Source organism: Orycteropus afer, unplaced genomic scaffold (genome assembly GCF_000298275.1).
Source record: "Orycteropus afer afer isolate SDZICR_OR568_19922 unplaced genomic scaffold, OryAfe1.0 scaffold00001, whole genome shotgun sequence".
Classification (NCBI taxonomy): domain Eukaryota; kingdom Metazoa; phylum Chordata; class Mammalia; order Tubulidentata; family Orycteropodidae; genus Orycteropus; species Orycteropus afer.
In genome coordinates, this window is record NW_006921588.1 from 28949809 (window position 1) to 28973407 (window position 23599).

General features: G+C 33.4%; 1 protein-coding gene across 1 annotated transcript in view; it reads right to left on the reverse strand.

Moving 5' to 3' along the window:
• DYNC1I2 (dynein cytoplasmic 1 intermediate chain 2) overlaps window positions 1–23599 on the reverse strand; it is a 79810-nt gene that overhangs the window by 27089 nt on the left and 29122 nt on the right. The window contains exons 7-16 of the mRNA XM_042782203.1: window positions 22797–22856; window positions 20495–20610; window positions 9378–9473; window positions 9027–9189; window positions 8823–8922; window positions 8207–8332; window positions 7161–7307; window positions 6694–6807; window positions 6266–6399; window positions 5288–5432 (exon numbers count right to left, since the gene is read on the reverse strand). Coding sequence (XP_042638137.1) covers window positions 5288–5432; window positions 6266–6399; window positions 6694–6807; window positions 7161–7307; window positions 8207–8332; window positions 8823–8922; window positions 9027–9189; window positions 9378–9473; window positions 20495–20610; window positions 22797–22856 — 1201 coding nt within the window. The remainder of the gene's footprint in view (window positions 1–5287; window positions 5433–6265; window positions 6400–6693; window positions 6808–7160; window positions 7308–8206; window positions 8333–8822; window positions 8923–9026; window positions 9190–9377; window positions 9474–20494; window positions 20611–22796; window positions 22857–23599) is intronic.

Below are 23599 nucleotides of genomic sequence, written 5' to 3' on the forward strand. Positions count from 1 at the left end.
TCCTTAACTTTTACAATAATGGACTAATACAATATTTGTCCTTTTGTGATTGACTTATTTCACTCAGCATAATGTCCTCCAAGTTCATCCATGCACATAAAGGATTTTCAAAACATATTTGCAAAGAGAATAAAAAAAGTAAGGTTTCTTTGAATAATAGCATTTGAATAAGCAAAGGTGTCTTATTCTGTTACATGGTTAGAATAAGCACTGTATGGTCAAGAAAGAAACGTATTTTTCTCTAAGTTCCAAATTAATAACAAAGACAGTCCTTACAGATAACAGTGAGATGCTGTAAATAAGTATGTCCTCAAATTGAATGAGAACAGAGATAAATACATCTCTTAAAAAAAAAAAATAATCCCAAGATCAGAAATAATTTTGTTAGGTGCCACTGAGTGATTTTCGAATCACAGAGACCTAATGTGATAGAGCAGGGCTGCCCTGTAAGGTCTCCTAGGCTACAGTCTGTATGGAAACAGATCGTCAGGCCTTTTCCCCTGTGAAGAGAAGTTGAGAACCATCAACCTTTCAGTTAGCAGCTGAGTGCTTCCCATTGCACCACCAGGGCTCCTGTTACTTTCCTATATAATAATTTCTTGAGAAGGAATGTGTCAATTAGAAGTAACAGAAATATAAAGCAAGGAAAATGAAGATATTAACCATTTTGTTATATACAGGTTGCTATAAGCTGAAACCAACTCAACTGGACCTAACACCACCACCACCCATTCAAACACTGTCCAGGAGAGAAGGTGTGTCTCACTCAATGGAATTTGAGAATTATAACCCCATGGCAAGGCTATATCTATCTGAAGATGAATGAATCAGGCTATCATAGCTTGATGCCATTAAACATTCAAATTACAAAACTTCTTTTGTTCCAAATCCTTGCTTACCAAGCAACCTTCTGATTATAATTTGGCTTCCCATGTGGGTTGTCTACAGGAAACAATGAGCTGGTCAGGCTAATGTGAGTATCTGGGCTGCTGGCAGCTACGTGTCTCATTTTAAGTTAATAAATTGACATTCTCCAATATATCAGTGTTTCAGGAGCCTGTTAGTTCCAGTCAGCATTCCCTACTCTCATAACTCTAGCAGACTGACAAAACTGAGTTTTTGAATATGCAAAGGAGAGGCTGGACACTGATCATTAACAAGTCAGTCATCCCTAAGAAACAGCCCAACCTCTAAGCTTTGTTTCATTTCAACATCCATAATCTGTATACAGTTGTTATCTCGAGCACCAGTAGGACGTCTTTAACCTTATTTTAATGCTAGCAACTCCCTGAGAACTAAATGGGTAAGCTGTATAAAATGAGGAGATCTGAGATATCAGAGCTTGTGAAAAATTTCAAAGTGTTTATGGACTATGGAAGTTTAACAACTACCTGTTCTAAGGAATTACCCTATTAACAACCTTAAGATTGCCACTTTATAGTAAAATATGATTCCGCTAAGCTTTTATAGGAACTCTGGTAGTGTAGTGCCTAAGGCACGTGATTGCTAACCAGAAGGCTGGTGGTTCAAAACCACCAGCCACTCCTCGGAAGGAAGGTTGGGCAATCTACTTCCGTAGTGATACTGCCTCAGAAACCCAAGGAGGGGTTGCTATGAATTGGGTCTGACTCGACGGCACATAACAACAACAAGCTTTTATATGGAAACTAGAATATACTACGCATACCTTAAAATATTTTGTCTCCCAAATGAATATTTGTATTTTAAGAGTAATTTATGTGCTGAATTAGCAAATTTTGTGTCATACATATATTTACAATAATAAAAGAATAATTTATAATATGTATGATTAAATGTAGAGGAACACTGAGCTAATTTACCAGCTCTACTCCAAATCCAGCTTTTGTAGAATCCTCAGGCTACCCTGAATAAGCTCAACATATTCTCCTTACCATTCAGGCTTGCCAAAGTGTTTCTGTTGTGCATTTTCAAATATAGATTTTGAGAAAGTAATAATGTTCCTCTACACGTTAGAAGAAATGTCTTGGGTGGTATAAACTTCACCATTATGTGGAAAACTACCTTTGTTCATGTTCTATACTACAAACAGCTTAGTTCAAAAAAGTAATGAACATAGTCTGAGGAACCAGAACTCTGTGACTATGTTACAAATTCCTGAGTAAGCAAAGATTAGAGGTTGGCTACAGAAGCAGTTTACTTTAAACTAAAATAGAGGTAGTGCTAAATTGAGCTTTCCAGAGATTTCTAGAGAACTTACAGAAAGGAAGAAATGGAAGGAATCCTGTTTTGCTATAGAGGCAATGCCACATTTTAAATGACATAAAGATACAGTGATATCTAATGATTCAATCTTCCAGTTTATAGGGGATCAACTCCCTTATAAAGTCAGAAAAGATTGTAGAGGCAAACAAGCACAACATTTAAAGTCTGTTAAATCCATGAATGTAAAGATAATGGTTTAAAAAGCTTAAAATAGAATTGCAGCAACATGTTTAAAGAAAGCTTGTTTGGAAACATTGCCTGTTACTCACTACATTGTACTGGAGAGCCCAGAGGCTCTATCAAGTCTTTAAGGAGGACGGATATAAACAACAGCAACAGAAATAACCAGAAAGTATAAACCTAAGAATGAAACAATGATACTGGGAGTCACAGTATGGTCAAATATAAAAGTATTTACTCAGCAGACTATTGCTGCTCTACTTTTCAGAGAGTAGAATTATTTGTGTATAGAAAAGTTAGAATAAAGGCTATTTCTTCTGGTAAAGTTTTAGAGGGTACTTGAGATGTATAAAAATACCCTGCTCCATGCTGGCTCATCTTTTGGCCTTGAACATGGGATGGAGTATGTATGTGTATGGAGGAGGAGAGAAGCGTATCTCATGGTTGAATGAATAAATGAGTCTTCTATATGGGCAATCTACTTCAGTAGTGATACCGCCTCGGAATCTCAAGGAGGGGTCACTATGAATCGGGTCCAACTTGATGACACATAACAACAACAACGACAACATATGAGGCTCCAGGAAGAAAGCAATGCTTAGACAAATTAGCAAAGAAAGAGATATACCTGTTTGTCATTCTATACATGAACTGCTAACAAAGACAGTTCTATGCTGAAAAATACCAAAATACAGGAATAAAAAATATAAACCACCAATATACCGGCTGTAAAGTACCATAAAAACAAGCATCAATTAGTCTGCTATCACAGGTCAGTTCTGCTCTTTTTTAGGCAAGATGAACTCTTCATTTTCCAATGCTGCTGTTAATACATGCAAGCATGAACAAACTGGAAGCCTCAAATTGAGAGCCAAAAGAAGGCTGGCAAACTGATGCCCTGTTATACAAAAGAAAAAACAACAACAACAGAAAAAAAATCCTACAAAAAGATTTACAAACCAAAACACCAAACTCACTGCTGTCGAGTTGGATTCAACTCACAGCGACCCCTCCTTGGGTTTCCGAGGTGTTATCACTACGGAAGTACATTCTTTTCAATTACTGAAAAAGTAAGCTGACCAACAACCTAACACATATGCAATGTCTCCTGTGTCTATATAAAAGACTACTAAAGTAAAAAACCAACCAAAGTAAAAGCTCATCTAGAAATCTAGCACCTTACAGGCTGCCTGCAGCCTACCGAGAAATAGTTGGTTTTATTCATCTTTCCAAAATTCCATATCTTGCTTTAGTTTTTCTAGCTACCTTATTCATTCGTTTGCTTGTGGTTTTAAGGCTCTCTTTCTCCTGCTACCTTTTTCCATGTTTAAGTCTCATTAAAAGGACACAAAATTCAAGAACCACCCACAGAAGAAACCAGATGAGTTATCTGATGCATTCAGGGTCTGATCCCGATTAAGAGGAAGAGGAGGAACCAAATATTTGTTAAGTGCCTATTACGTGCTGGATACTGTTTTAAGCACTTTTTGTTTCCTTCATTAGACTTAAGGTAAGCACTATTTTTAAGTCTGTTAATGCCAAAGCTCTGATAGCGTAGTGCCTAAGACACTTGACTGCTAACTAGAAGGCTGGAGGTTCAAACCCACCAGCCACTCCTAGGAAGGAAGATGGGGCAATCTACTTCTGTAGCGATACTGCCTTGGAAACCCAAGGAGGGGTCGCTATGAGTTGGGTCTGACTCAATGGCACATAACAACAACAAATGCCAAGTCTGATAACACTCAATTTTAAAAGGCAAGTTTTCAGAGTTTTCTAACTCACTTCAATTACACTGAACTATCAAGAAAGTACAAGAGTGAAAAGTGAGTTCATCTCAGATTTTTGAGGCCAGCACTCCATAAAGAAATGAGTTCACCAATAGTGAGGAAGGTTTCCTAAGACCACTAGTTTTCCTCAAAGAAATGAAAGCCAAATAAGGTCCCTAAACTTTGTTCCATTCAGGGTAAGATGGAAATGTGGGGGAGGGAGGGCAGCAGCTTGAAACTTAATTAGTATCAGATATACAGTATACAGTTTCATCAGTAGTAATGTAACAATGCAACAAAACAGCAAAGTCAAAGCTCTCCAGTAAGACAACAAGGTCTATCACAGGAGGTTAACGTTCCCTACTTGGATTTGCCTTGGGACTTTCAACTGGCCAAGTTCCTGCCAGTCTTTAGTCACAAGATGACATGCAGAGAAACTCAACTGAAATTCTATAACCATTCTCCTGCCTTACTGCACTTATCTAGAATTGCTAGAGGCTCGAGAAGCACTTTATCACATAAGTGGGCTTTTCAAATAACTGAAAGCTTATTAAAACCAAAACAAACTATTTATTTACTGTAGAGAACAAGAAAATTTGTACCTATGTCTTGACAAAATGCTTTTCTAGAGAGTCATTTTTCATGTATTACCTTATCATACAGGACTTTAATATGAGTCAGTTTTGACGTGTCTTTTCTCCATTTTCTCATCAGTCCTGTGAGCCACTCTAGTTCTGAACAACCCTCTAAAAGCTCTCCATGGAGCAATGCATGGCTTTTGTGATTGGCTGTTTCAGTTATGAGAGGTGTGATGCAAGATACTCAGGGACTATTCCCCCAACTCAGTTCAGGGTAAACAGTTCTGTGCTTGAAAAGTCTGAAGTGGTGGGAAGGCTGGTACATGTGAGGTTTCCCTTTTTACCAGCATACTTTTATGAAAACAATAATGCATGTCCTGTGTAACTTTTTACCAGGTTTGATCTATCAATAAATAATTTTAAGCCATTTGAAAGCTTTTCATCTTTCCTATGGAGTATTAGAGCACCACCTTGTGTCAGAAACTCGAGCAAATGAGCAGACATCTATATTTTAGATACCTTGGTTGTCCAAAGTTTTACTGTCCAATCAAATGATGAAGTGACAAAAAGATGGGAGAAGTCTACTGCTCCAACAGCTGCATGACAATGGATGCCAGTGATTGGTCCTTGATGTCCTTCAAACATCTCACTGATTCCAGCTTTGCTATTTCATAAAAGTGAAAATGTTAGGGAAATCGCTTATAAGTAAACCATTTATAAATACATTTTATTATGGGTTTAAATATCAGATCTTGACATAATTTCACCAAACTTCAACTCTCATAAATTAACTGTTATTCTACCCAGATGTGGCAATGCCTAGAGTCAAGAACATTTTGGAACCATAAACTCTATGCTGTTGACAAAAAAAACCTGAAAAGTCCAACATCTGAGGCGGCAGAACAGATACCAAGTGAAGCTACATGCAAGAGAGACACAATCTGGGTTAACTTAAATCAAAAGCTTTGACGTCAAGGTGATCTGTATTTGAGAAGAAATCTGGACAACCAATTTTATTTAAGGAAGCAATTGATAAGGTACAGCCAGACAATTTCAAAACAGCGGGAGAAATACTAGTCAATTTAAAATGTGTACGTGACATTACTGTACAATTATTAGGAGGGCTCAATTAACGCTCAAAGTCCAAATAAATCAAAGTAGGAAAACAGCTGATAATCTTATTTACAACCTTAAGGACAGTATAGTTGGAATTGCTGAATCTTCCTATCTACCACTAACTTCTCTGTGTACATGAACACGTACAAAAAACAAAATACACCACAACCCACATAGTCTAAGATGCATCATGAATCCAAAATGACTTTAAAAAAATAAATAAATAATAAGTTTTAATTTTATAAGCCTGAACACAAATAATTTGTCATATATAATGAGTGGCTCTAGGACAGATTTCTACTTAAACAAGGGGCAATTTGTTTCAATGAGATTATTCAAAGGAAGAATATTAACTAATTGCAAATTCCAGTTTAGGTTTACCTGCCATGGCGGCATGCTGTGTACACAGAGCCTTCTTCACTCCCAACAACAAAGTTGTTGACATCTCCAACAGGGAAGGACATAGATGTCACAGCTACTGCCTTTGACTGTTTATGAACCAACTCCATGCTATCCTACAGAGAAAAAAAATTAAGGAAATTATTTTGTAAACTTGTAACTTTGAATTTTGATAAAAACATTTTCTAGTTTTGATTTGTAAATAATTCTTTTATTATAATACATAAATCTACTTTGATGAGTAAATGAAATAGGTTTGAAAATAAAATACATATACAACAACTATACTATATTTAACATATGTTTAGGTTGATAAACTGTTATAATAATAACATTATAAAACAGTTTACAAGGAACATAAGTAACAATCATATCTGCCTTAAATTTTCAGATTTCCAAGTTTAACCTACCTGGGGATGGGAAAGCATGTCTAGGCTCCACGAACAAATTTTTCCATCAGTAGAGATGCTAATCAGATTGTGAGCATTTTGTGTTCCAACTACATTTACACAATATACAGGGTGCTAAAGAGGGAGAAATTAAAGTTTCAGTTATTTTGCAAATTACTTTTACTGTCTTATCACCATGTATTAGGTTTCGAATGAAAACAGTCTCAAATAACTTGATGGTGTTTTTAATGTGAAGTTAGTTCACTGTGATTCTTTAGATTAGCAAAAGATTCAGCTTCAGAAGAGAGGTGTTTTTAATAAAGCAAAATTCTAAAAACAGAGAGAAAAGGCCTTCGTTCTTGGTTGCTAAATGATAAGGAATTCATACATCAAAGGAAACACAATCTGAGACTACTCGGATGGACACTACTAAGTAGTTAATGGAGAAGGAGCAAAGAAGTGTAATGGAAATAATCTTATTTACTTACTGTGTGTGCAGCAGCTGACAATGGAGTTCTTTGCACTGGAGTTCTTTTATTGCTACGGTTATCCCAAAGCACAATTTGGCCTGAATATGTACCACCAACAACCAGATTTGGATGAAATTTTGCAAACGTAGCAGACATCACAGCAGACTGCAAGTAAGAAAGATTTTTATATTTAAGGTTGAAATGGAAGAAGCCTAAGAAGTTATAAAAAGAAATCTACCATCTAAATTTCCTCCTTTATTGTAAGGTATTAAAGGTTACAAAAGCAATTAAATAAATTTATTAATAATTTTTATGTCTCAGGAATATAAAAATCTACCTTTAGAGATTTTTGGCTAAAAGTGACATGTAATGACTTTTTATATAAATATGTTTAAGCAATTTTTCAAAGAAAGCAGAAATTATTCTGTTTGATTATAGTATTAAATCAAAACATAACTGGCCCTGCATTAGCCTCTGACAGTAATCTGACAGGAAAGTATAAGCTAGCTAGGTTTGATTCAGTTCAGTATATTTTTCCCCCTAGGATTATGACATTATTAAAAGATTACAACTTTGCAACCAGAAAAGGTTTGCAAATTCTAATCTTCCACTAAATCCACTTGAAAAATCTGCATCTGTTTTCTACTTGAAACATATGTTTCTACTTAAAACTATCTAGTTCCAATTCCTCAGGCCATGTATAAGTAATTCAGTGGGCAAACCATCTAATTGTATATTCAGCAAATAAGTTCCTGAGGAACTCCCCATAGAAAAGGCATTTTATAAAAGATTCCTTTTACCCAATCAATCACAGAAAATCACAACTGCAAAGAACTTTAGGTGTGATTAAACATTATAAGAGATGTCAGAAAAGCTATAAAAGGCAGATCATGTTGAATTGAGAAGTCCTCAGTTTTCTGTTAACATCTGTTTGCAAATATGGAGTAGTTTAAGTAAATGCCAATCCAATGAAATCATTATGTTGACAAGAAAAGAAAAAAGGCATTTGTCTAAATTCATTTATGAATTCTTAAACTTGGGGAAGAGCATTAAAATTATCTTACCTGGCAGTGAAACACATACTCTGGGGTAGTTTTTTTATATTTCATATTCCATACAAGGGCCACACCATCAGGCTCGTGAGGAGCATCTTCATTGTTATTATAGGAAGCCACAAGTAACTCAGGATACTGTTCACAAGAGCCAAGTAGAAAAGAAATTCTATATACAAATAAACTAGTTTATGTTCCTAATTATGCAAATGTTTTCATCAAATTATTCTGAAAATGCAAGTATCTCATATTTCACCGAGAGATATCTCTAAAGTTATGTTCACTGGAAACTTAGAACAATTTTAAATAGTACAATTAATTATTTAAAATGTTTTAATATTAAAATTATGTGTTTAAATTTTATCCAAAGAATTTTGTGAGTACTTGAAATTGGTAATACTGGGTTGTGGCTTTAATGAGACCCTGAATTTTAAATATGAAAAATATCCCCGATCCTTTCTTTCATGATACATAAGACAAAATGAGTATGATTACATTAGAACCATCATCCACTGTTATTTTAAATTATAAATAGATTTATTTAACTAAAAACAGCTCACGTAATTCAACTACTGGTTAATTATAATTAAAAAGTGAGTTAATGGCAACCAATTTTGTTATCTTTTACCTGAGATGACCAATCCAAACAACTAACAACACGATGCTTTGACCAACGTTCATCAAAAAATTGTCGATTTAATGACAGTTTAGCACCTGCCTGAATCTCCCTAGAGAAAAGACCAAATTCAACACAAACATGGTGTTATAACTTATATCATTGTTAAAGTAATTTAATACTACTGAAGCCATAATCTTAGCAATTCAACATTACCCTTCTTTGTCTTCCAAATCTCTCCCACTGTAGTCAAAGAAGATGTTAATCTGCTCAGAAAGGGCTCTTTCTACAATTCTTGTAGAATGGTCAAAGAAACTTAAAAATTCCTCAGAGTGCAAAATTTGTTGCTTTTCTTCTTCAGTGAGCTCATGGGGGGGAGCTGGAAAACAAATATTTTTCTGAAATCTGATTTATGTCAGTCAAACTCACTATCACAGTTTGGATCAACGAATGCCACACATTCTTCTTCAATCAGATTCACTTCTTTGACATACAATATTTTAATACATATTTAATAAAATAAATCACAACCAGAATCAACACAATTTTAAAAATTATTTAAGATACCTTTACTATCATTTTCTTCATCTTTCTTTAAAGTTTTCTCTTCTTCAGGTTCAATAGGTGGTTTAGGAGTCACGACATCATCTTCTTCCTCTTCATCTGAAAAAACAGAGTAAGACAAAAATTATTTTCATGAGAATAGCTGACAATTTTTGAGGAATATTTCAGAACGTACCACAACTTCCTAGATAAATGCCAAAGTAAACCATCAATAAGACAGAAAAAGTACAAATAATATGATTTTAATCAATCTAATTTTAAAGAAACAATTAATCAGAACCTCTTGGTTAAATTTTTATACATATCTACATATATCTTCATCAAAAGTCATACCAAAATTTGCAGCTACATAAACTGAAATAAGATACATAAGCAATTACGATGAACTCCTCATGGAAATAATCTCTAAAAGCTTGCAAGCATTTATCATTCAGGAAAGAACAACACTGCAACTCCAGCATAGTTTTATGTAGCACGCTGACACATTAATGCTGTAGAATGAGGAAAATCAAACATCTACAATAGCCTACAGAGCTGGCTGCTTACTTGTGATCTGAAACCATCAGTGTCTAATGGGTCTTCATATGGCATAAAGATGGCTTACATTAACTCTCAGGTTGCTATTTGAGAGGCAGATTTTAAAGATAATAGCTATGAGACTACATTTTCTATTCTGTCATTTTAAATGCAACTCTCATTACCTACAGCTATACAGTATGGCAATAAACACTTAAAATAATGTTTTCTTAATTTGAATAAAAATATATATTGATAAATACACAATCTTTATGACCTTTTTCATTACTAAATCTTCCCTCATTTCTCTAACCAGGAAGTAACTGAAAATTCTTTATCTTAAAATGTTTTAAAACATACAATCCTGCCTTTCTTTTTTCTACATCCTGAAATGGATTTTTATAAAGAAAATGTTTATTTTTATTGCCTAAATAGATGTGTCATTTATCTACAGGGAATGGCAGCAGGGATCTGCAGCACAGTGCATCTCAAGTAATGAAAGCCTGTTCAATAAGAGGACTTGTTAGTTATAGAGTTATAGTCATTTCTCCAACTCATGTTCAGAACTGTCTAAAACACACATACATACAACGTTCACAAAAGAATGGTCAAGGATGGGAACCAGCTGCCAAGTCATGGTCCCAGCAGCCAGGCCAGCTGACTAGATAGCAACAACCAGATGGCACTGCTGGGATTGTGTCTTTCTGTACAAGGTGGCAATGGGATGGCATAACATTCTTCCGCTTGGCTGCTTCCAATCCTGTCTCTCCCCAATGGCGAGCCTGTGCAATTACCCTCACTCCAGGAGGTCTACAGACAAGCCTTTACCCTGCAAACAAAATGCAGCTTGTAGGCCACACCAGCTGCCAAACCACACACAGTGTTAGGTTTAGAGAGCTATGAAAATCTTTCTAACTCTATAGCATAAGCAATAAAAATATAACTGTACCTGTAGGAAAGAAAGCTTTAAATGACACTGTATAATGCACACAATGATACAACCTCCAACTTAATCAAAATGATAATGACGTATGCCAATCCTACATTACTTGAAATTGAGCGATTTTTACGTTCTGACAAGTTTACAGAACTAGGATAAATGGCACGAATGATTTCAATATATGCTCATACTTTTGAACCAAATGGTGAAGGTTAAAATTTTTCCTTTCAAGGGCCTCAATCAGCCACAAAGGAAAACAGTAATCACTGTCTTTTCAGCCAGCCCAACTACATTTGTCAGCCCTTTCTCCGTCAATGCAGCCAGAGCAATCAACCTGCCAAACATTCAGAATGGAAAAACAATCTGAAAATACAGGGTATAATGCACCTGCCAGTGAAAATGGCCATTTCAAGAAAAGCTAGTGATCTCAGTGACCCTGCTGAGGAGGCGGTGGTGCAAAGGGGAAAGAACACGTAAAAGAATTCTTAGTGATCGCCACTCTCTTGCACATTGACACTTCCTTACAAAGCATGCCAATTACAGCTTTTGTGCTACTTAAAAAAATGAAAGCTTTTTTGGGCAAAATAATCACAGAGAGAAACAGAAAGACAGTACTCCTTTTTAGATGAATTCTCATATACAATGGAGTATTAATCTGAAAACAGTATAACTGGTAGCAGCAATTCCATACTGTACTGCTCAAACATGAGGATGAAATTTCTGCCACAAATTCACCTGTGGGTGTAATGCAATAAAATAATTTAATTATACTTAACTGAAAAGTTGACTTTGGGAATAATAAGCTATTTACTTCAATTAAAAATTCACTACAAGAATATATGTATTTTTCCATTTTCTGCTAATAAATTATTCTAATCAATTTTGTTTATAAGTACTGTTCCCTGTATGCAAATCCTAAAATCAAAGATAAGGATGTGAGTCACCCTAGATAGGTCATTCTTATGCATTGTGAATTATAAATTACAGCTTCCTATCCACATATTATTCTCCCTCAACTTTGTCACATTATACGGCTTCTAAGTACCATTTCCAATGACAGGTGTCAAACTCGTGTCATAATGCATATGGTCAGTACTTTAGTGCTAAGTGACCTCATAATCTACACATTTAACAGAAAAGATCTTGTTTATAGACTCTCTTTTCCTTTTAAAATTTAAATGTAGATGACGTACGTTAGATGTGATCTCTATCTATTATATGGCATTTTCCATGCCTATTTCTTCATATAAATTATCTGAGTTGTAGTTGATGGTATCAACTATTTAAATCCATGTTCTCGGGATTTTATTTTAAAAGAAATACATATACTGGCATTTATACATAGATTAAAAACTGATTTTAAAACTATAAGTATTTAAACCTGTTTCATAAAATGATTAAGTTAAACAAATTTCAAGAAATATAAAAACGATATGCAGCTCTTAAACAATTATCTACATATACCAAGTATTTGGCAAAACTATCAAATATCTATAACATCAGGTTACAGAATGTTCCTCGGAAACATGTAGATTTCTCTTATTACAAACTGGTGTGATAGCTATTATAGTATTATTAATATGACCAAAAATACAGTATTACAATCTAAAGATTTTCTAAGCTGTCCCTATAACATGATAAATATATTTAAAACTGGAGAAGAGTGCAACAGAGCAGGAAGACTGAAAAATGGGATTGCAATGTCACATCAATTTATTGATGAATATTCATTACAATATGCTAAGTGGTTAACTCCATGCTTTCTCTGACAGGGAATCTAAGGTTACAAACTAAGCAGTAAAGAGTGCATAAAAGTAGTAGTTACTTGTAAAATGACAAATCTCTTGTCAGTGAATGCTAAAACTAGGTTTAATGAAGCACTGAAATTTTACTTCAAGTTAACATCAAAATTGTGATGTATTTTGGTGAGATGGAAAGAAAAGCTGTGCTGTAAATTAAGCTGCACCTAGAAATAACACCAAAGAATGAAATTCCAGTTGTCGGAATAATCTGTTACAATGGAGTGGGTTAATCAAAGTTAAATCATCTGTGAAATGGGTGGCTTTTGTTAAGCTAAAAGGAGGAGTCTTCAAAGCAAGTTTTCTCATCTGTTATGTCATATACATTTAAGACATTTAAGATACATTAAAACTACGAATAAGCCACAGAATTACACTTTGAATTATTGCAAGATATTATAACACATTTGTAAATATGCAAAATCCTATAAAATTCTTACTAAACAAGCAATACTGATCCTTATGAATCTATCATATCATGACTAAACCAATTCTCAATAACAAATTCTATTAGTGTATTAATGTTGCTTAGAAAATACATTTACTGTCTATGAATTCATTGTGTGGTTTCATTACTAGAGCTCTGGTAGCATAGTGCCTAAGGCACTTGACTGCTAACCAGAAGTCTGGCGGTTCAAACCCACCGGCCATTCCTTAGTAGGAAGATGGGGCAATCTACTTCTGTAGTGATACTGCCTCGGAAACCCAAGGAGGGGTCACTATGAGTCGGGTCCGACTCAACAGCACATAACAACAACAACAACATACTCTTATCTTAAGATAATACTTTATGAAGTATTCTTTACAAAGTAGTCTGATTCAAGGCACAAAGAAAGCAGCCATTGAGTTCTAAAGATCAGGATATCTGTCTGCTCTTACATATAAAAATATGATTTGATTAGCAAGAATTCAATTTATGAATAACCTCACAAACATCATTCATCAAATGAGAATATTAGAGAGAAATGCTTTTACTCATTAGTTTAAAAATACAAGTTAGATATGAATGATTTTCTCTTAATACTTTCAAAATAATTCTTTCTTTCCTGGATCAACATCATTTTGAATCACTTATTTCAATATATTTGCCCATAATTTCACCTTCTTATACTTTATTGTTTAAAATCAAATGTGTGCTTAAGAGAGTTATATTGGGATAAAGTTTCATGAATGTATCAGTGAAAACCATTCCTTTTCTTTTTAAAACAACTTGAAAAAGATGCAAGGCCACTTGGGCTTCCTTAATAATTTTGATCTTCAACAAGGGAAAAACACATAGCTGATTTTTTAATTAGGAAATATTCTGAACACAGATTTAATGCTAACTTTTAGGGGAATTTAAAAAGAATAATTATACAATTTACTTTATACAACTCCAGAATTTGTTTCCTCATATAGTATTTTTTTTTTTTTTTTTAATTTAATAAGCAGGTGAGCTCAGAAATGGAGACCATGGTATAGCAGTGCTGGGCAGGCAGCTGCTGAATGTGGTGCTAGTCACTGGATGAAGTGGGAGCCTCACCCCACCTTGGCCTTACCTTCCTTGGAAAAAACAAGAACCTTAATGGCTGCTGAGGATAGGCCCCTCATGTATTTTTCTAAATGTATAATTCACATTTTATTCTGGCAGTATTAGTACCATTTAGATAGACCCTATTATCTATGATCTCTTATTAAATATGCCATTCTTCTGAGGCTATAGTTTCAGATATGCTGACTAAAGATTTTCAGTCAAGAGTAAGAATGAACGGTTCAATTTTCAATTATATTTATATTTTCATGGATTCTCTGTGAAGTAAAACTAATTTGTAATTGTGTTAATTTATTTCAGAATTTAAAAAATCCATTTTAGACAAAGGTATTATTAACCAGGAAGCGTACAAATTTATTCTACTTGGAAAGTGTAGATTCCAGATGTTAAGATCAAACAATAGAAGATCTAAGAGTTATTCACACATAAGAATTTTCTACACATTATAAATGCTAATCAACATGTATCTGAGGAGAAATATAGGCTACCAAACCAACACTAACATTAATTATACAACTCTACACAGGTAAGGAAGTAGAATGGTATGAAAATAGCACTTCATTGGAAATGAAGCCAGGTTCTAGTTGTAACCCTGACATTCACTTGCACTGTAATCTTAGGGCCTTCCCTGGGTGGGCCTCAGTTTCCTCAGGTGTAAGAAGCTAAAGGATTAGATTAGATAACCTTAAGGATTTCTTCCTCCTTTAAAAATCCCTTGTTTCTAAAAAGAGAAAAAAAAATCATACTGAATAGGTAGAAAAGAAAAAAATAATACCATTCTAAAAGAGTTAAGAACTTGGAAAAAAGTACCTTTTCCAGGAGTTTATCTGTGGGCACCATGCTCCTGCCATGAGCTTTTCACCTGCTGAGAGTGAGCCTGACTGAGGTCACATGGTCCTAGTCAATTTCATTCACAGTAGGTGCTTTAAAAGACAGTAAAGCACCTCAGATCAGAAATAGTACTACCAACTTATAAAGTTGAAAGCAAGAAGATGGATAGAATGGAGAAAAAGAAAAACCAGGCAGAATAAAAACTGTTGCTTTAAAAAAAATTGGTTCAGCCATTAAAAAAAATAGATATGAGTTAAGTCTAAGACCAAGTTTTATGTTCAATTTGGTAACTCAATTACTTCTGCACTGATTACACAGCCTACCCAAGTTTATTTACTATCTGTTACACTCAAATTGTGATTTCAACAATTTTGTCTCATGGTGAGTTCTGGAATTTGTTACATAATTCTTAAGTGGAAACCAACCAGACTAAGTTTAAAAACCATGGTATTAAAGCAACATTTGGTATTAAGCATAGTGTTTTCATTATAAAATCTTAATTACAAGATATTTTTCCTTTCCTTCTCTCTAAAACTTCCATAAATTGGGAAATGAAACCTAATGTAGGAACCCCAGACATGAAAATAGTTTGACATAGAAAGGAAATTATCTCCTTTTTAAAAATAGTCTCAAAGGTTAAGGATGGCTCCACAGTTATCAGGATACATGTTTCATTTTCCTTCACTTTTTTTTTTTATCTCTACCTGTAACTAAAAGGACCATAAAACTGAAGAAAGGATGAGAAATGACCTCTTAAGTAACATATGCTCAATAAACTTAGAGTGACAATGACTATTTTATTAACTTGTGAATGGATAAACATGGGCCTTTATGAAATTAACATCTAAGTCTACTTTACATAGGAAAATTTAATAGGTACCAGTGCTGATGAAGATATACCCATTAGAAACTAGACGCAGTTCACCCATCTTATCACTGTCAATTCCTATCAGTGAAGGTAAGAAAAAATTCTATTTAACATCATGGAAGATAAAAGCCACTTACTCATATATTCTGAGACAATCCCTATGAAATGATACTGCTTAGATACTGATACACCAACTGATAAATAAGCCAACCATGCTGTCCTCTAATGAAGTCTGTTTTCAAATCACAGGGCTACATTTAGTGTATCACAGTCAATATTTTAAGAAAATGAAATAAAATTAAATAGAAAACATCAGAGGATCTTGCATATAAAAAGAGAAGGTATTGTTTCATAAAACTTTTCAGTTTTATTATTAATAAAATGTTAAAGTTCTTACATATAATATGTATCTTTGTATTGGACTATAATATAAACTACATTTCTTATTACAAGTTACTATTTAAAAACATGACAGTCACTACTTTAGAGGCAGCATAAAAGAGAAAGGACACCTTGGTATCAGTGAGTCCTGTTTTAGAGTCATAACTACTAGCTATGTGGTCTTTGATAAGCTATCTTTTTTAGCTTCAGCTTTATCATGTATAAATGGAACCAAACAATTCCCTGTCATCTAGTCAATTCTGACTCATACAGACCCTATAGGACAGACTAGAACTGCCCATCAAAAAAAAAAAAAAAAAAAAACCCAAACCCACTCCCATCAAGTCAATTCTGACTGATAACGAACCCCCTGAGTTTCCAAGACAGTACATCTTTACGGATGTTAAGACTGCTTTATTTTCCTTCTTCAGAGTGGCTGATGGGTTTGAACTGCCAACCTTCTGGTTAGCATAACTGCCCCAAAGGGTTTCCAATTTCTAGGTTGTGGTGAGAGAATTAGTAAAGTGGCTTACACTATGCTTGATATGTGGTAGGTACTTTTTACTGTTACAATTTTCAGTTATCAGTTTAAACGTGAAGTTGGAGAACAAATGACACAAGCAAACAGTTAAAACAATATATTTAAAAGATACCGACAGATCAATTTTGTTAACAGCATTCAGAGAGATATACAGAATGCAAAATAATAGCATATGTTTATATCTACATAGTATGTCATCCTGGAATGACTATAAAGGCTATAAAATAAAAGATCTATTAAAAGTTTCATTTCTGGAATGAGAGCAAATAATGATTAGAGTACATTACAGTCATATTAAAACCAAGAACTAAGATTAATCATATCCCCCCATTTCATCATTAACTATGTTGAAGCATTAATGCTTGAAAATAATCTACTTTCCCAGTAGTTACTTTAGATAAAAGCATGAAAATAAGATCCCAAGTAGGCAAACAGAGATATCCAGACACTGTGGGAGAGAGATCCAATAGATCTACTGCCTCAGGACCATAGTACTGGGGACACCAGACTCAGCTGGCACAACAAAATACACAGAAGTGTTGCTCCACATCCTACATTGGTGAGTAATGAATGGGGTCTTAAAAGCTTTCAAGTAGCCATCTAAGATGTAGCTAATGGTCTCCTAGCACTGGAAGTGAAGAAGAACGCAAACAAAACAAAACAAAACAAAGGCATTTAGAAGCAATCAGCCCTACGACACGATGGCCCTCGAGACCAGAAGAACTAGATGGTGCCCAGCTACCAATGACAACCACTCAGGAAAGGATCAAATCTGAAGATCCTGGATAGAGTGGGAGGGAAAACGTGGAACATAATCCAAAAACTCAATAATGACCAGAATTACTGGTTAGATGAAATCTGGTGAGACTCTCAATACTATGGCCCTGGAATACATTCTGAGCCTGGAATAAAACTCACCCCCAGGGGTGGGCTCTCAGCCCCCCAAAAAAGATTAAAAAAAAAAAAAAGAAAAGAAAATAAGATCCCAAGTAGGCAAAATCATTCTCCTGAGTAGGTAAAAGCAATTAATTCCTTCACCAAATACATATTGAGTACTCACCATGTACTCCAGGCAGTATCCAGGCTAACATTAAAGCAAAGAAGAACAGTGTTCTGGAATTTTCTCTGTGCTCATGGAAAATTTGGCAAAGAAGCTGAAGAATGATGATATTAAACACCTTAACTCAAATAATTTCAAACTGAAAAGAACACATATTACCTCCTCCTTCTGTGTTATCAGCTTATCTAAAAAATTATGATCTTTTTATTTTTTAATTACTTGCAAAATAAAAATAGAAAAAAAGAAAATTTTGGGGAAAGTGCCAATCTTAAACTATGTCAGCTATACATTCAAATTAGTCCAAAGATAGTAAGTTACATGTTTATATTTAAAAATTTATATATATCTCAAAAATAAGCAATTAAAAATGCAGATTTCAACCAGGATAAAAAAAAAAATCATGCATGTGTATAACTTTAGAAAAAAATATACTCATAGAAAATTTACTGGAAACAAAATCTTAACAATGGCTATTGCACAGTGGTATCACAGACATTTTCCTCTTTATATCCTGTTTGTAGTTTCTAAGTTTCTATGATGTACTGCTATAATAATTAGAAAAAATTATCTTAAAAAATGAAAGTCTTCACTTATACTGGATATAATTATAGGTACATTATAATAGGCATTACCCAAAATAGCTTCAGAACACTTTTCATTTCAAACAATCCAAAATGCATTTCAAAAGTATGATGGTATAACTAAAAATACAATCTCTAAATCATCAAATGAAGAATAAAAGCTAATTTAGTCACTGTCCTCTTATTTTGTTCACTTTCTGAGTTAACATATGTAATAATGTGCCTCCAAAAAGACAAACATTATAATGCTTATCAAATTAATATATTAATAACAAAGTATTTTCTGGAAGTTATGGAATCCTGCAGAATTAGTATTCTCCATACTGCTAGTTCAATACTTTTTTCCTTTCTTCTTTCTCAAAAGAGTTTACCATCAGTTTTTTTTTTCCCCCCCTGGTAGGATAAGGATTTCACACAGACGAAAGCCATCTTACCAACTAATGGAGCAGCAGGAATAAAATGAACATTTACATGGTCAAGTAAAAAACTTGAATGAAAGTGTTACTCTGATTTTTTCAAAATTTTCAAAGTATAATTGCATGTATAATGTCAACTCCTTTTGAGAACAAGAGGAATGTGAAAGGAAAAGTTGAAGGTATCTCTCATTGGCATCCTTAGTGAGCATAGAGAGGAGAGCTGTTCAAAGTGTATGTGATGATCTACTAAGTCAAAGTTTAAACAGTCACAATCCTAATTTTATTCTAAGGTGTAAAACAAGCATAAAAATGTAAAGATTTCTTTGGTAATAGGGATTTCAATGGTTTTGCCCCTTTTTGCTTATCTATATTTTTTGGGCTTTCTACAATAAATACTATTTTGGGGAAGAAATTTGGTAATATACCCAAAATTTAAAAAATAAATTAATTTAAACATATGACAAAGCAAGTTTTTGTTTGATTTCCTATAATTAATTAGGAATACATTTTCCTAACTAAAGAGAAAAAAATGTTCCTTATGCACAAACTGTTAAAAGGATAATTGATAATGTATTATAGGCCCACAATATCTTAGCCACAATTCCAAAATATCAGCAACTCTAAAATAAGTATTGGCACCATTTATACATTATGAAGCTCCTTTAGTGGTAAACCTTGACATACAGGAGGTAAACCTACTTATAATCATTACTTATTTTACTTAGTGTGGCTTTGCTGCCAAAATATTAATGCCCAAGACACTGCTGGTGTGTTTGCTTATGGTAACTATACTTTACTCTTTCAAAAATCTGAAAAACTCTGAATTCTAATACATATATAGTTCCAGAGGTTTCAGTTAAGAGATTGTGGATCTGTATGTAAACATATTCCATGTGTGACATAAATTCATTAGCCTTCTGGTAAACCAAAAATTATCATATTAGTTTATAATGAATCATTAGCTATTTAATGAGATTTTTAAAATTAATCCTCAATTTAAAAATGGTAACTCTGACTGGTTTATATAAAAACCAAAAGACTCCACCTTCAATACAATGTCTGTGCCTACTCCCTCCATTATACACAGATCACAGATTACTATATAATCTATACAGTAGATGCCTTAGATTATAAAAGAAGAAATTTAAGAATTACATCTAAATTTGTTCATGAGTATGGATAACAATGACAGCATATCAGAAAACAGTATGCTCTAAAGAACAGTAGTTAACATAAATTCATTTACAGTAGGACTCACCTATTTGGGGAAGGAATTATGGTCTATGACACTGAAACAGAATACTGTTTTGTTTAAGCTTTTCAGCTTCTAAAATCAGCCCACATAAATGATCAACACAAAGAATCAACAACTTACACTCATGTCAACAAAATTAAAAACCACACATAGCTTATACTTGTTGTTGTTGTTATTTGCTGTCGAGTCGGCCCCGAATCATAGCGACTTATCTTATACTATTAACTTCTATAAGAAGGTTTAAAAATTCTAAAAAATACACAGATAAATCTCAAAGCATTAGTTTTATAATGTTTCTCTAAAAAATATGCCAAAAATAAATAAATAAGGCAGAAAGAAAGAAAAAAGAATCCACTTATCATGTAGGTATAATGATAATCACATTAATGGCAGATACTCACCCTCTTTAGGTTGAGCCATAACTGGAGTCTGAGTTTCCTTTGTATATGTGACAATTTCTCGAGGAGGAAAGTCAACTTGTGTAATTTTAGCCATTCCAAGTTTAACAGGTCCTCGTCTAAATAAAGGGAATACAAATGCTTTAAAATACAACAAATGATACATTTTAACTACATCAAACCATGCTATTTTGGAAAATTAAGAATTAAACATTCATGTGCATCCAACATTGTGGTTTAAATCTTTGTTTTATACAAGAAATTTTTAATGAACAATGAATTGGCTTTATTTTAACACAAGAATTAGAAAGTAGAAAAAACAAACAGCATTTCTAAATCATTCAAGGGTGTTCACTTTTTACTTTAAAAAGGCAAATAATTTAGTTTCTTAGAGCAAATGTGTGGGTGATACTAGAGCAAGAGAAGAGGAATTTCAGAGTGGACTGGCGACTATGGTTGGTTATGAGAACTACTTCTGGAAGGATATGACTCTGGACTTTTTGAAGAGTCAGGAATACAGATCTCATCTTTACCAAGTTTTGTTCCCTTCACCATTATTAGCTGACTTCAGCTTTAAGACTGAAAAACAAGATTTCTTATAAAATCTTTCTTTTTTTCTACTTACATTTGGCAGAAAGTGAGTCTTAATGTGAACTTAAAATTAAATATTAAAAAAATTGAAATCTCTAATCTCTGCATGGTCAATATTGTCCTTGTTTCATAGGTGGAAAAACTAAAGTACAAATATATTTACACCTACATTGAAACAATAGATATTCTGAATACCATAAAACTACTAAAGATACTTCTGTTTTAGTTAAACAGAGAGAATATATTATTTTGACACATAAAAGGAAGAAGAGGATTATGGCTGAGGAAAATGGACCAAAAGAAAAAAAAAAAAAGATTAGATATCTGGGTGATCTTTTCTTGGTTATTATATTCGATGTTTAAGTTCTAAAACAAATGAGGTATACGTCCAAACTTCCACAGAAGCTCTCAAATAAGAAGCTGTCTTTAAAGGCTATCCAATAAAGGTACTATTATAACGTCTAAAATAGCAAGCAGAATATCTGAAATATAGGTATCACTGGTAATATAATAACTTATTTTTTCATTATATAAACATTCTTTTCAATTGTTTAGTAACAAATTCAAAAACCCTTATCAAAAAGTACAAAATAAGCACATTTTAAAATATTCTTTAAGTTCCCAAATGTAGGCCTTAAGAAATTTCCAATGTGTTTTCTACTTTAGAAATACATTAACCTTAAAGAAAAATACAAAGCATAATCAAAGAATTAAATGGGTAAATTTAAGTACATGTGAAATAATTTCATATTCTAAGAATAAAATTTAAATAAAAGCATTATATTCTGTTTCTTAAATGTAAATTATATGAAAAGTAGATCACTCACATATCTGGGAAAAAAATCATCAAGCAAACATTAGGACCAGGACACTAACTTACATGCATTTAGGGTCTAACAGACAAAAATCACAGTATTGAAACAAATAATCAAACAAAATATTCCAAGATTTTGGGGTAGGAGGGTAGAGAGAAAATACCTCACTTATCCAAAAGCCACATTTACTGAGAATAAGGAAGGAATGTAGGAGAAAAGCCTCAGGGCACCCAATTCAGAGTTTCTAGTTAATGCTATTAGAAGCTCATATACTTTTTTATATGGCCTAACTTAATTTATTTACTCTTGCTTTGGACACAATACCAATAGGTATGGTCACATGTGTCAGAAGCTACAAATTATCCGAGGAAATGAGCTAGATGAGTGAGACACAATGGCAGCAACAAACACTTATAATTTGCATTGGAGGCTAGAATATATGAATGAATGAATAAATGAATGAATGGTAATCAGGGGTCAAAGTATAGAGAATAATAGCTCCGTACTTCTCAAAATCTTATAGGTGAATTTTAATATAGGAAAATAAAATCAATATTCATATCAAATAACCCAAAAAAGGTTCAACGTATATAGAATTCACATCAGAAAAAATCTGTAAAGTTTGTAATATATCTTAGAAAAACTTACACTAAAAATACAGAAATAATAAAAGGAATTTGGGCACTTACATGAGTAGGCTTAGGACACCTAGAAAATCACATATACAGAATAATTCTTTCACAATGATTGATACAGGATAAGTGAGGTGTCACAGTAAAATATAACTTTTTTCTAATTATACACTGCACAACAGAAAATTAAGCAAACTAGAATTAGGACAGTTTCACAAAGAATCAAATTAACTATAAAAGAAGGAAGGTAATAAATCTATTCAATACCCCAAATCGGAATCTGAGTGAAGCTGAAGAACTGATGGATCTGTATCCCAGTGCAGCGTCCTAAATGGTTGTAGGACAACCACGAAGCGTTAGCAAAAAAGGGGCAGAAGTTAGTCAAGCAAATACATTCTATGAATAGCTAAAGCTAAAGTACTACTTACAATTAAAAAACACATGTTCTGGTTAGTAAGAGAAAACAAAACAAAACAGGTATCACTCAACTAGGCAAAACATGGTTAAAGACACAAGCATATAACCCAAAATAATAAAAAGACTTAGCATTTTCAGGTTATGGGACACTAGCATTGTATAATGGATAAGGAGAACTAAAGCAGCCAACAACCCAAATATTATATTATTTACTGACCATAACAAGCTAGGATATAAAATAATTAAAATTTTAAGTTTCCTAATGTAAAAGAAATTAGTTAAAAAATTAGTAAAAAAAAATCTTGGTTAATATATTGCAATCTTGCCCAAAGCATTAAATGTGTGCAGGAAATTGTCATATTGGTAAAGGAAATGAGTCAACACATAAGCCTTTCGGTTAAGAAAAACCAAAGAGTATTCCACTGGGATACAATATGGCTAAAGTTTCCAAAATGTGACCCTTCTGTAATTTATGGGTTAAGCACTGCCTTGGGCTTACATGTCATTTGCTTTAAAAAGCAACTAAAGATTGCTGTCTCTAGGAAACACTAAGATTTTCCCCTGGAAAAATATTTTATGTTCAAAGGATTTACTTTAACTTATAGTCTTTCAGAGACTATCAATCCTAAATAAGTGATCAGTTATATTTTGGC